The following is a 12,410-nucleotide window of genomic DNA, read 5'->3' as shown; positions in this document are numbered from 1 at the left end:
CACCACTTGTCCCAACCCCTCGACCCCTAAGCTCCCTAAGCATACTTGAGTGGCTAGGAGCTCAGTGTCTGAAGCCAGACTCTGAATCTTCACTCCACCACTTAACACTTGATGTGACCTTGGTCAAAATTAGTCAACTTCTCTAAAGCTCAGTTTCCTCCACTGTAAGACAGGAACAAAAACACCTATCCCAGAGCTGTTGTAAGCCTAGAAGGATCCAACTCATGAAAAGCTGGCGGGGGAGGGGGGGGGCAGGGCTTAAGGACCCTGTCTGACATGCAGGAAGTATTCAAGAGGTATTAGCCGCCACTGCCGGTGTTGCCACCAGCCACACCTGCCAGGGCCCTGGCTCAGTCCTTGCACCCTGGAAAATGGCCCAACTCAAACACACTCCAGTTTCCCAAGTCCCATTTTTTTTCTCTTTTCCTAATCATCTACCATATCTTCACAGTGCCAGGTATTAGAAACTAACATCAGGAATGAAGAATTGATGGTCAAATTCGCCTATTTTAAATGAGGTAATTAGGGGTCAGAAAGCTTTTCTAGGATTTCTTAGCCAGCAGCACTCAGCCTAGACCTCAGGTCTGCTGCATACAGTGTTTTATTTAAAAAAAAAAAAAAAAAAAAAAAAAGGAACCGAGACCAGTGGAGACCAGTCAGCTGAAATCGGGGGCAGGACAGTAAGCGAACACTTGGCTGCCCTAGAGGGCTGCACTGCTCCAGGCCTGATTACGTTACCACCCCAGGCTACTGAGAAACTTTGCTCCTTGCATTGCTGAACAGGATCCCTAGCCTCAGACCAACATGGCCTTTAGGAGACATGATGATTGATACTAAAATTTCCGAAAAGGGGAAAGAAAGTTGGAAGTTTTCTGTAACGTAAGTCTCGCTTAAACCCAAACTGAGTACTTTTAAATCCACAAAGCCTGTAACGATCCCCTCAGCTCCTATAACACAGTAACAAAAATAGTCATGAACACTGACTTTAAAACATTCTCAACACTAAAAGATCCCAATTTGTATTGTTGCTTCCCTCCGGCTCCTCAACCATTATATGCTTTCTAGGAACTACAATTACATGCTCAAAGTAAAGGTTATACTACATTACCCCCTCTATAATTAATCTATTTCTCAACCTCCTTTTCCCTTCACTACATTTCTCTCAAGATTCCTTCTAGAAATTTCTCCTAAAAACAGAACCTGGAGATAAATCCATGGTAACAAGCTACTGCTACCACTGTTGCCCGTTTTAAGTGCGGAAACTACATTCCCATACTGTGTATCAAATTATTTCCTAAGCCTTGGAATTAGAAGAGATAAGTAAACAGCCCTGACTCTTAGATATGAAATAGAAAGCTTTTCAAAAAACAAAACTAAAAATAAAGCCATCCAGTCACTGATCTCACTGTGAGAGATGTACCAAGCCTGAAATATAATGAAAAGCATGTAATTTTCGTGTAAAATTTCTTCAAAGAGGAATTTAGATACTTGAAATTTGTATTTAAGTAGACAAAATAAAAAACTACCATAGTAAAAACATTACAGTGAGCCTTGCTGGTGTCTCATCATTTATAGAAGGAGCTGTGTTACCTGGTTTCTATTTAAAATAGAAAATAATCTGTGATCTGAATTTGAATTCCTTAAAAATACAGTGGCCACCGGGGACCATGTTTCTGTACACATGGAATAAAGACTTGTTAAATGCCTTACAGAAATTACCATGATATATTACTTGCAGCTTTAAAGTTCACCTTTAGGTTGTGAAAAATAAAGCAAAAAGTATAAAGAATAGGGGTGCCTGGCTGGCTCAGTCGGTGGAGCGTGTGACTCTGAATCTTGGTGCTGTAAGTTTGAGCCCTAGATGTAGTATAGAGATTACTCAAAAATAAAATCTTAAAAAAAAAAAAAAAAAAGGACAAAGGACAACACCGTGGCACCTAATTTTGAAAAAGTGTCAGCTGGGAGTCTTAGCAGCTTCCCATCCTATCCCTAGTTCTGTCACCCTGACAAAACCATGGCTGGCCACTTTAACTCATTTTAATGCTTGACCGCTTTCTGGCAAAAATGAATAGATCAGAACAGACAGTTATCCGAAGTCTTTTTCAGAAATAAAAATATATAGGTTTTTTCTAACATGTGCGTACATTACATAAAACAGGCAGATTGTTTTTACTGTAGTGAGTTTATGTTCCAACATTCATATAAATGGGCTTGCCTACCTGTCTCATGTAGATGTCTGCCACCTACCTGCATACACCTGCTGGCTCCTACTACAGACAAAAAACAAGCTTGAAGAAACTTGTCTTAAAACTCTTGTGTCTCACAATCTTTCATATGGGCTGTAAGTGTGCCAACTTGGGATTCTTTTTTGTTTTGTTTTCTTTAATAGCTATTTGGTAACAGCCTATAGAAATACCAGCTGTCCTCGCTTATAACAACATGTATTATTCAAATTCAGTTGTAAGCTGATTATTTGGAATTTGAAGAACAGTCTTATTTACAGTGGCAGTCTAACCCGCTACACTTAACATTTATTAGAGGTAAATTGTGCTCAGTGGCCAGGGCGCCTGGGTGGCTCAGCAGTCAGTTAAGCCTCTGCCTTCGGCTCAGGTCATGGTCTCAGGGTCCTGGGATGGAGCCTCAGGCCGGGCTCCCTGCTCAGCGGGGAGTCTGCTTCTCCCTCTGTCCCTCCCCACCCTCGTTTGTGCTCTCTCTCTCTCAAATAAATAAATAAAATCTTAAAAAATTTTTTAAAAATAAAATGATTGTGTTCAGTGGCTAGATATTACTGTGTCTACAGGATACACAGGAATACCCTACCAATGCTGAAGATCTGGCAAAAGAAGGAAACGCTCCCCATTATCTCTATGCCTCTGTGATGATTCCAGCAGGACAGGGTTAGGGTGAGACCAGAAGAACAGGGTGAGGCAGGGATGGAATGGGAAAGAGTATGAAAAGCTGTCACTTCAGATCTGGTGAGAGGCCAAATGGTAAGAAAGCATCATTCACGTGTTAAAGACACTGACTTAGTGAGTCAGAGCTTTAGTTATGAAAGAATGTAAAGATGAACCTTAGCAATTGGAGCCATTATCTGTATTTGTTGCAACCTTAAAAAATTTACTCACATCACACATTTTAAAAATATAACTTTTAAAGAAATCATTCCAGTGACTTCCTCCCTTTCTCAGAATTTTCTCAGTAAATAGGGTAAATCCTAAATAAACATGCTTCATTATATAGTACCTTAGGCGTCTTCTCTAGCCATTTCGCAGACATCCTAACTTACCAGCTACATTCTGAATTCTTTAGAAGCAGGGATCAACAGGGGCTAACACAACACTCAGATGCTTGCCAAACTACCGATTCTACATAAGGTACACCTAAAGCACCTTCTTCAACAAGTCTCCGAAGTTTCTTAGCTCTCTTCACTCATGGCCTTCACAGCACAGACCAAGAGTCTCATAAGCCTTCCCCAACCTTAACTTACAGAGGATACAACTTTTTCCACAACATTCCTCAGCTAAAGACTGATCACATTGCAAAGACCAACCTGTATCACAGGCCTCTGACAGAGGTCTATGGCATCATCAATGCCAAAACTCTATACTAGAAACCTATTCTAAACCCTGACAATGACAATTACAGATGCATCCCTCCCAGTCACTCCTGAGAGCAAGCAAAAGGCCAAATGCTAAGGCCACCTATCACCTCTTCACTCTCCATCATCCAACGCTCTACACTCTACCCCTCCCACCCCGTTCTCCCTGATCACACTGTCAGCTCAGCACTCCAGAACAAAATCCTCTTTCCTCCTTTCTGTTCCCTAACCTGGTTAGCTGCTCCCGAGATGTACTCCCGTCAGTCAATATGGAACCGGAGCGTCAAAGTCATTCTCCCTTCATATCCTTCCAACAAACTCTGTGGGTTCTTTCCACATTCCCTCCACCAGCATCTGAGCCTCTAGTTTCTACCTCTTCCAATCCAAGCCCAAAGTTTGCTAAGGTAAACATTCTCAAGCACAAACTTTTACATCAGCCTACTGAAATGCCTTCAGTGTCTTCCCCAACACTTAACGGCCAAAACCCGGAGAACCATCCACAGCTAACGCCACCCTCTGCAGTCTCACCCTGACACTTCTGCTCTAGGCGTCCCACCCCCGCCAATCAAAACCCATACTTCTATAAGGCCGAGGGCGCTTACCGCTGATGTTACTCTGCTTGGAATCCCTTTCTATTCCACTCCTTGTTCACTTGGCTAATTTCTACTCTAAGAAAATGTTCCCTTCCATCGGCCCCACTCCATGCTGAGTGAAGCGGTTTTCTGTGCTTCATCTGCTCCCTACCTACCACGGATTGGGATGCTGTGTTCTTCCCTATTAAATAATCTGAAGAGAGGTGTGTGGCTTAACACAGTGCCTGGCACAGAAGGGGTATAGGTAAGAAATTAAAATCAGAACTGTCACTGAATACAGAAGTAGAACAGTAATTCCACGGGGTCTTTTAGAACATTTTTAAGGTCCTTGAAACCTTGATAAAGTAGGAGATGAGTACCCAGCTGTCATCAGGATTCACTGTTAATTTTAAAAAGTCTCTCTAATTATGAACATAATCTTTTCTTTTTCTACAATTTGTATTGTTTTGGTGACAGTTTCTGACAATGTACTGTCTAGAGACCTTCTGCAGCATATTATGCCTTAGGCTTATTTTCAAATATCTTAATGTAAACGGCAAATTCTTGAAATCAGCCCAGGTACTAAACAAAAAGTGAAAAGGAAACTGACACTTTTTTCCCTATTATGTGCATGATGTGTATTACGTTATTTCATTTAATTAAATTCTCATCTTACAAAACATAAAGTTAACTAAGGCCCAGAGAGGCTAAACAAAGCTGAAGGACACGCCATGCAGTACGCCATGTGGGAGAGCCAGATTTCAATGCAGCTCTCTATGCAGCTACAAATTCCATGCTCTTCTCACGTATAGAGAGATGTATATATCATGAAAACCTAGGAACAGCTAATTGAAAGATAAAGACCTATTAAAAGCACTTACCTTTGAAACAACTATCGGCAAGATTAAATAACTATGCATTAAATTGTACACACTTGGCAAGTTACTACATATGCATATTCGAAAACATTAAATATTAAAATGAATCTCCACTGAAATTAAAACATTCAAACAAATGCTTTAAAAAATCCAGTAAGAGTAGTTTTCTTTTTAAATCCGTTTAGACCGCTTAATATAGACAGTTTACACATATATACTACCTTCTTTTGAGCAGCTTCCTTCTTTTTCTTGTCGTCTTTTTTCTTTTTCTTTTCTTCCATCAACTGTTCTTCTTCTTGCACTAAATCCCTGAACCACACAGTTGCAATTAACTTTCCCAAAATGTATTAAGAAATAAAAATAATGTTGCATACAGATTCATTTTCATTCTTATTAGAAGACATGGCAAATTACTCTTTTCATCATTCACTGACATCAAACCCAGCCTGCAGCCTCCATCTAACTCTGGAGCCACTATCAGTACTCTGCTTTAGTAAGTCACAAGGAGCAGAGCTTTGATCTTCATGTCGTGTCAAGGAAGACAACCTAAAATTAGCAAATTTTACTCTGGGAAACAAGCTACTCCCTCTGATTCTAGAATGTAAACACTGTGTGAGCCAGAGTTACCTTGCTTCTGGCCCCAATTATCAATTAGCAGCTAGTTGGAATGCCTCAGACTTCCCCACAATCCTCTCTGCCCAGGTATCTGGGGTATCGTTGGCTTTCCTTGCTCTAAAAAGCTTTATTAATGATTTTTTAAACACAAGTTATTCATAAAAAGATCGTGTATTTCACCTTTACAATAATTTCATATCCCATAAACATTCCAAACTATTTTTTCAATATGTGGGAATCAATAATACACTCATTATATAAGTTTGTTTCAATTCTTAAAATCACAAATGCTGAAAGCTGTCAACAGAACCCCTGGTTCAGGATTTCAAAATGATAGACAGACTGGGTAAATGGGTCTGCCTCTTCCTTTCCACTCTACCTTACAGAAATGATAGGAAACAAGGTAACATATTTCTTCCAAGCTCAGGCATACACAAGAGCAAAGAAAGCTACAAACCAAGAATAAACTCGAGAAAAGTCTTGAATTGATGTATGTGCCATCCTCTGGTAGAGCTCTAGAGAGGCTCCAACAGAGGCAGGAGAGCAGAAATAGGCACGGAGCAAAAAGACTGTGGTGTCTTTTTGGCCACAACTATTCAACTCCTTCTATCTACTTTCCATCCCCATGACTACATGGCCACATGTAGCAGCGACACTTGAATCCAACCTAAAACCAAAGAAACACCCTCTGAAGAAACAAAATTTAGGCAGGAGGCAGGCAGGGCTCCTGCAAGAGTTTTGGTGCCCCAGATCAAAGTCTTCTTTATTGGAAATTACCACCACTCTCCTCCATCACACCCTAAAGTGAAGCCTGCCAATCACTTCACTTCTCAGACACAGAGCTCAGTACCAGCCTTTCTGGTCAAGGTAGGAGCCTCTAGAGAATGAGGGAAGTTGGAAGAAAAGTTAGAGGAAACTCACTCCAGTTACCTACGTTAATAACCCTAGATTCTAGAACCTAAACCTTCACCCGTAATATCAACAATCAAAAATCAGATACTAGAAGAAAATCAACAAAGAGAAAATACCTAACTCTGCCCTGAGGAAGCAAGGAAACTTCCCAGAGAGAACATTATAAATAACAGGCAGACAAGGTAAGGTTCAAGGAACATGAACTAGACATCTGAGGAATTGCAAATAATTTATCAAGGCTGAAATGCAGATGGCAGTGGGGATGCAGAAGAGAAAATGAGAAAAACAAGCAAAGAGAGGAAACTGCAAGGGGTGCCACATGGGGAGCGCAATGAGATCACACTCAACTTACACTGGTTTGTTGACGGAGGAACTGAGAGGAGCCACAGGTAGGCAGTGATAAACAAACAGTGCCATCACGGATGACTGCTGGTGATCCAGCAAGGTTGAGTATGTGACTGCTAAAATCAGAAGCTGGAAGGAGAGTAGAACTGTTGCTATATTCCGTTGTCACTTTGTTCCAAGTAGAACTGCCATGTGGCTAACGGAGTAGCAAAACAGACTCACGCCAACCACAACCATGACTCATTCTCGCCTCTTCTGTGTGAGGGAGGCAAGGAGAGTGAGCGAGCGAGCTCACACTGTAATCCTGGGTAAGTCAGGCACCGGGCTAGCCACGGCATATGATTAAGAGTAAAATCAGTAAACAAATGAACTTACATCACTGTCATGTCGTCCATCAAAAGCAGATTACTAGCTCCAACTACTTCACCTTCTGCAGCCTCAGCGTCCTCCTTACAACTGGAGATTAATTTCTGTACTTCTACTTTGTAACTTTTTTTAAGGATTAAATGAAGAGTCCTTACTTAAACACAGTGCCTCTAGCAAGCACTCAAATGCCGAGTTATGAACTCCTCTCACCAGTTCTCAGCAGCACCCACAACTGTCTTTACCCTACTTTTGCCAAGATTTTATGGGCACTTATGAAGCAGAAACATCGGGAATCTTCAGCACTTGTTCTCTGTGTCCTCCTATGAATTACAGACACAAGTCCTTGTCCAATCTTGTTTTCTGTCACTATAATTCTACCCTACGGCATGCTCCTTCACTATTTACCTGGAATTTTTTTTTTTTTTGGTCTCAAATTTCATTTTGAAGGCTTCTTGATGAGGTTTGCAAGTGTTTTCCTGGCCCAAAATGGTGGCTTTAGTAGTTAAAAGATGTAGTACATTAGCTCTCAAAGAACTATTACGGTATCAGCTGATACTCTAAGCACAGAGGAAAGTTCTGTTCTTCAGCACCGTCATCACAGCCAACATACTGGACCCACATCTCCTTCAGAAACCCAAGTGGAAAAATACATAAATATGCCACCTGTGCCCACTCTGGCTTTCAGGATTTACAGCCTAGTAGATTCATTTAAGACATCTGACCCTATCATTTACATAGATATCTATCAAAAGGAGGAAGGGCTGATGGATCTGATAGGTCTAAGTGGTCCATCATATTCGACATATGCTCCACGGAGACAACATTCCAGTCAGCAATCATTCATTCCTTGAAAGTTAGTGGCAGAGTACCCCAAATCTGCGAGTCCTGGACCTAGGAATGAGAACAAACCTCGGAGTGATTAAAATGTCAGTGACTAAGGGTGCATGGGTAGCTCAGTCAGTTAAGCATACAACTCTTGTTTTCAGCTCAGGTCATGATCACAGGGTTGTGAAATCAAGCCCCGAGTCAGGCTCTGTGCTGAGTGTGGAGCCTGCTTAAGGTTCTCTCTGCCCCTCCCCGTCCCACCCCATCTCTCCCTCTATAAATAAATAAATAAGCAAGTAAATGTCAGTAACTATGTTGGGCACTTTATGTATATTTTCCCATTTCATTATCACTTTTTAAAAAATGATAAAGATGTTGATGAAGAGATTGAAGCACAGAAAAGTGAAATGAATTGTCCAAGATCATACAGCTAGTACCGAGTGGAGACAAGACAAGATTCAAATCAAGGCTCTCAAAGTCCTGGTTTTTCCTCTACAGCATGAAACCTTCCACAGTAAAGTACTAGCTCCTTTAAGGAGCCACAGAGAACAAATCCTTTTGCCTTAGACAGACTGATAGATCTTCTTACTGACAATATATCTTTTCCTCAGACTGTGTGACTCCACAATCCTTTCCTTATTTCCTTCCACCTTTTATAAAAACACTTATAACAGAATATACTGCAGGAAAGACAAAGTATTACAGTTCCAAGAACCACGGCTGTGTGATCAGGAGCAAGAACAGGAAAAAAAAAAAAAAAATCAGAGAGAAAGACTAAACAGCCACTGATCTCAAGAGGCGACCAGGCACTGGTGACCTTTAAGACAGCAACTGCGGCACTTATTTTGTGAAGCTCTGTAGGGGGACGATGTGGGAGAAACAACTAAACACAACTAGTGAATGACTGTTAGGATCCCACATCTGAAGAGTTCAACAGCTTAAAAAGAGAGACAGAGAGAGAAATAGGAAGGTAGCTAGAATGGTACCAGAATGAGCAAAAATGTTTGTCCTTGAGGAAAAACGCATCATGGAAAATGCCAGGTGCATGACAGAGTACATACTACACTATCATCTGTGTAAAAAGCAAGACAGAGGATCTGGACTCCCATTCCCCTGTACGTGTACAAAATGACTGTGAAAGAACACCTAAGAAACAAGTAGTGACTGTGGGGAGGAGGAGGGAGGAACTGGGCAGGTGGGGAATGTGAGGAAGGTTCTCCCTGTACAAACCTTTTCATATATTTTAATTTCTGATTCATCTGTGAATGACAGAAGTAAAAAATTAAATATTAGGGGCACCTGGGTGGCTCAGTAGGTTAAGCATTTGCCTGGAATTCAGGTCATGATCTCAGGATCCTGTGATCAAGCCCTGCACTGGGCTCCTTGTTGGGTGGGGAGTCTGCTTCTCCCTCCCTCCCCCTGTGCCGGCTTGTGCTCTCCCTCTCTCAAATAAGTAAAATCGTTTTTAAAAAATTAAATATTAAAAAAATTGTCAAACATTAATATTAAATGAGTATATTTTAATATTTAAAAAGTAAAAGACTGTTCTTGGTTTCTGGTTTGCTGGGAGATTCGGTCTTGGGTGCATGCTATACTTTGTTAGATTTCTTTCCAGTATCTATTGAAATGGTTATATGATTTTCACCTTTTGATGGCTGATAAGATTAATTGTTTTGATGGATTTTCTAGCAGTGAACAAAGCTTGCATTTGTTAGTATAAACCAAATTCTAAATACTGTTGTTTTGGGTGCCTGGGTGGCTCGGTCAGTTAAGAGACTGCCTTCGGCTCAGGTCATGATCCCAGGGTCCTGGGTTCGAGCCCCGCATCAGGCTCCCTGCTCACCGAGGAGCCTGCTTCTTCCTCTGCCTCTGCCTGCTGCTCCCCCTACTTGTGCTCTCTCTCTCAAATAAAATCTTTAAAAAGAAAAATAAAGACTATTTTTTAAAAACAAACTGCTAGTTTTTCTATTCGATAAATGCAAATTAAAAGATCAAACTATTATGTTATACCTTTTTTCTTTCCTTTTTTTTTTTTGTTTTACTAATCTTATTGCTAAAAATGTTCAAGAGTAATAATATCTGGTGCTGGCAAGAATGAGAGTTAAGAGGTTCTCTCTTACATTGCCAGTGGAAAACTACTATAATCTTTTGGGAAGTATTGTGGTAAGAATTTTAACAACTGAAGTTATACATATTTTACCAAGCCACCCCATTCTGCAGAACGCATCTGATGGCAATAAGCCCCTAGTACGCAAGGCCATGTGCACATCAAAGTTCACTGCAAGGTTCACAAGGGCTGAAAAGCAGAAAAATGGAATGTCCATCCATAAAGAAATGGCTTTTGTATGGCATAGCATAGCATGTTGTATTGAAAAGGAGTTGATCTGTTTATTGATTTGAAGGAAAGTTCCTTTTTTTAAGATTTTTATTATTTTTTTAAGTTACCACTACACTCAACGTGGGGCTCAAACCCACAACCCCAAAATCAAGAGTCACATGTTCCACTGACTGAGCCAGTAAGGCATCCTAGGAATGTTCCTTTTTTAAAATAAGAAAAGCAAGTTGCAGAAATGTGAACATGTTATCCCATACTTTTTTCAAGCTGTTTGTATGTGTATGTGAACAACTTTATACAAATTTAGAGAAAGACACAAGGAAGCACCCTCCTGAACTAGGAATATCAGAGTAACCTCACAACTGGACCAAGTATTTAGGGAAATTATTACATTTTTTTTAAAAAGTGCATCTCAGGGGCTCCTGGCTAGCTCAGTAAGAAGAGCATGCGACTCTTGATCTTGGGGTAGGAGCTCGAGTCCCATGCTGGGTGTAGAGATTACTTAAATAAATAAACTTTTAAAAAAGTATATCTCAATTTGAAATGTTGTGTTACATGTACATTATTTTTGTAAATTAGTACCAAAGTAATGTTTAAAACACCATAATGTCCAGGATTTGCTTTCACTATCCAGGCACCACTCCCTTGCTCAAAAAAATGAAAAGAGAAAAATGCAACATGATTGACAAAATGTTGGCAACTGCTGAAACCAGATAACGAGTGCATGCATCTTCCTGATTCTGTTCTCTTCTTATCTGTGTATGTTTGAAATTTTCCATAATAAAAGACAAAAAAAATTACAAGCCTCCACACGAACGATTAAAGGCAACAAGGAGGGAGATTAGAGACAGAGGAAGAAGCAAGAGTGTCAAAACCAAGAGTCTTGGGAGCAGGACAAGAATCGGTAAGGCAAGTGCCCATGATGGCAGCAGGACACAGATGGGATCTAGAATGCCTCTCCTTGTCCTGCTCTTTCTGATGCTTGACAGGTCAGTTTTTCCTACATCCCCAACATGACTATCATTAAAAGTAGTCACTTCCAAAGGGTACTCTTGTAAACTGCTGTTGAAGTATGGACTAATAAAGCCCACCGGTGAAGAATCTGGAAGTATCTAATTCCAGATTTTCAAATGTCACTATGTTATGACCCATCAATTCCAATCAAAGCCCATAAAAAAGAAATTGTACAAAACTAGATACTGCAAAATAGCCTAACAGCCAGTCAACAGAGAAAAGTTAACAAACCATAATGTACTCATACCATGGACTCCTACACAGTAATTTAAGAAACGGAAGGGGGCTTGTAGATTTCCATGGTGTGCAGAAGAGCTAACAAAGCAGGTCTGAGACTGTGATCCTTAGAAAGCCTGGCCCCTGGCTGGTGTCAAGGAAGCTGGATTTCAGAGAGGTTCCCAGCATTCCCTAACTGATAAGGGTAAACTGTACAAACAATACAGTTGATGCTGAAAACCTTTCCTTTTGGGAATCTGGGATTTTGGTACATGTTAGGCAGCGGATGCATATGTGACCGGTCCCTAACAGAAAACTTGGGCACTGAATTTCTAATGAGCTTTCCTGGTAGACATTTTACACATGTTGTCATAATTTGATGCTAGACAAAATAAGCATGTCCTGTGTGACATGACAGGGAGAGAACTCTTGGCAACTTGCACCTCATTTCCTCTGGAATTTGTCCAATGTGCCTTTTCCCTCTGCTGATATTTTTGATGTTATAAATCATAGCCATGAGTATAACTATATGCTGAATCCCAGGGAATCATCAAACCTGAGGGTGGTCTTGGGGACCACCTGACAAACATGGCTTTACAGATAAAGACCTCTAGGACACATTGCTGAGTCAAGAAAAGGGCAATATTCAGATCAGTGTATCATTTGTTAGAAAAACAAAAAGAAAATCCCATTAAAAAGTACACATTTTCCACAGTACAGTAGGGAAACAGACT

At 40.6% G+C, this 12,410-nt stretch overlaps 1 protein-coding gene across 2 annotated transcripts in view; it reads right to left on the bottom strand.

Annotated features, from left to right (window-relative positions):
* The window catches only part of TNRC6A (trinucleotide repeat containing adaptor 6A), a 102,166-nt gene that overhangs the window by 73,193 nt on the left and 16,563 nt on the right, over positions 1-12,410 (bottom strand). The window contains exon 3 of one of the 2 annotated variants that reach the window (XM_026515623.4): positions 5,270-5,357. The exons of the other annotated variant lie outside the window; for it this stretch is intronic. Within the exon in view, the coding sequence (XP_026371408.2) occupies positions 5,270-5,357 (88 nt within the window). The remainder of the gene's footprint in view (positions 1-5,269; positions 5,358-12,410) is intronic. 2 annotated transcript variants of the gene reach the window in all.

This window comes from Ursus arctos, unplaced genomic scaffold (genome assembly GCF_023065955.2).
Source record: "Ursus arctos isolate Adak ecotype North America unplaced genomic scaffold, UrsArc2.0 scaffold_2, whole genome shotgun sequence".
Lineage (NCBI taxonomy): Eukaryota > Metazoa > Chordata > Mammalia > Carnivora > Ursidae > Ursus > Ursus arctos.
This window is presented reverse-complemented; position numbering and strand designations above follow the sequence as displayed.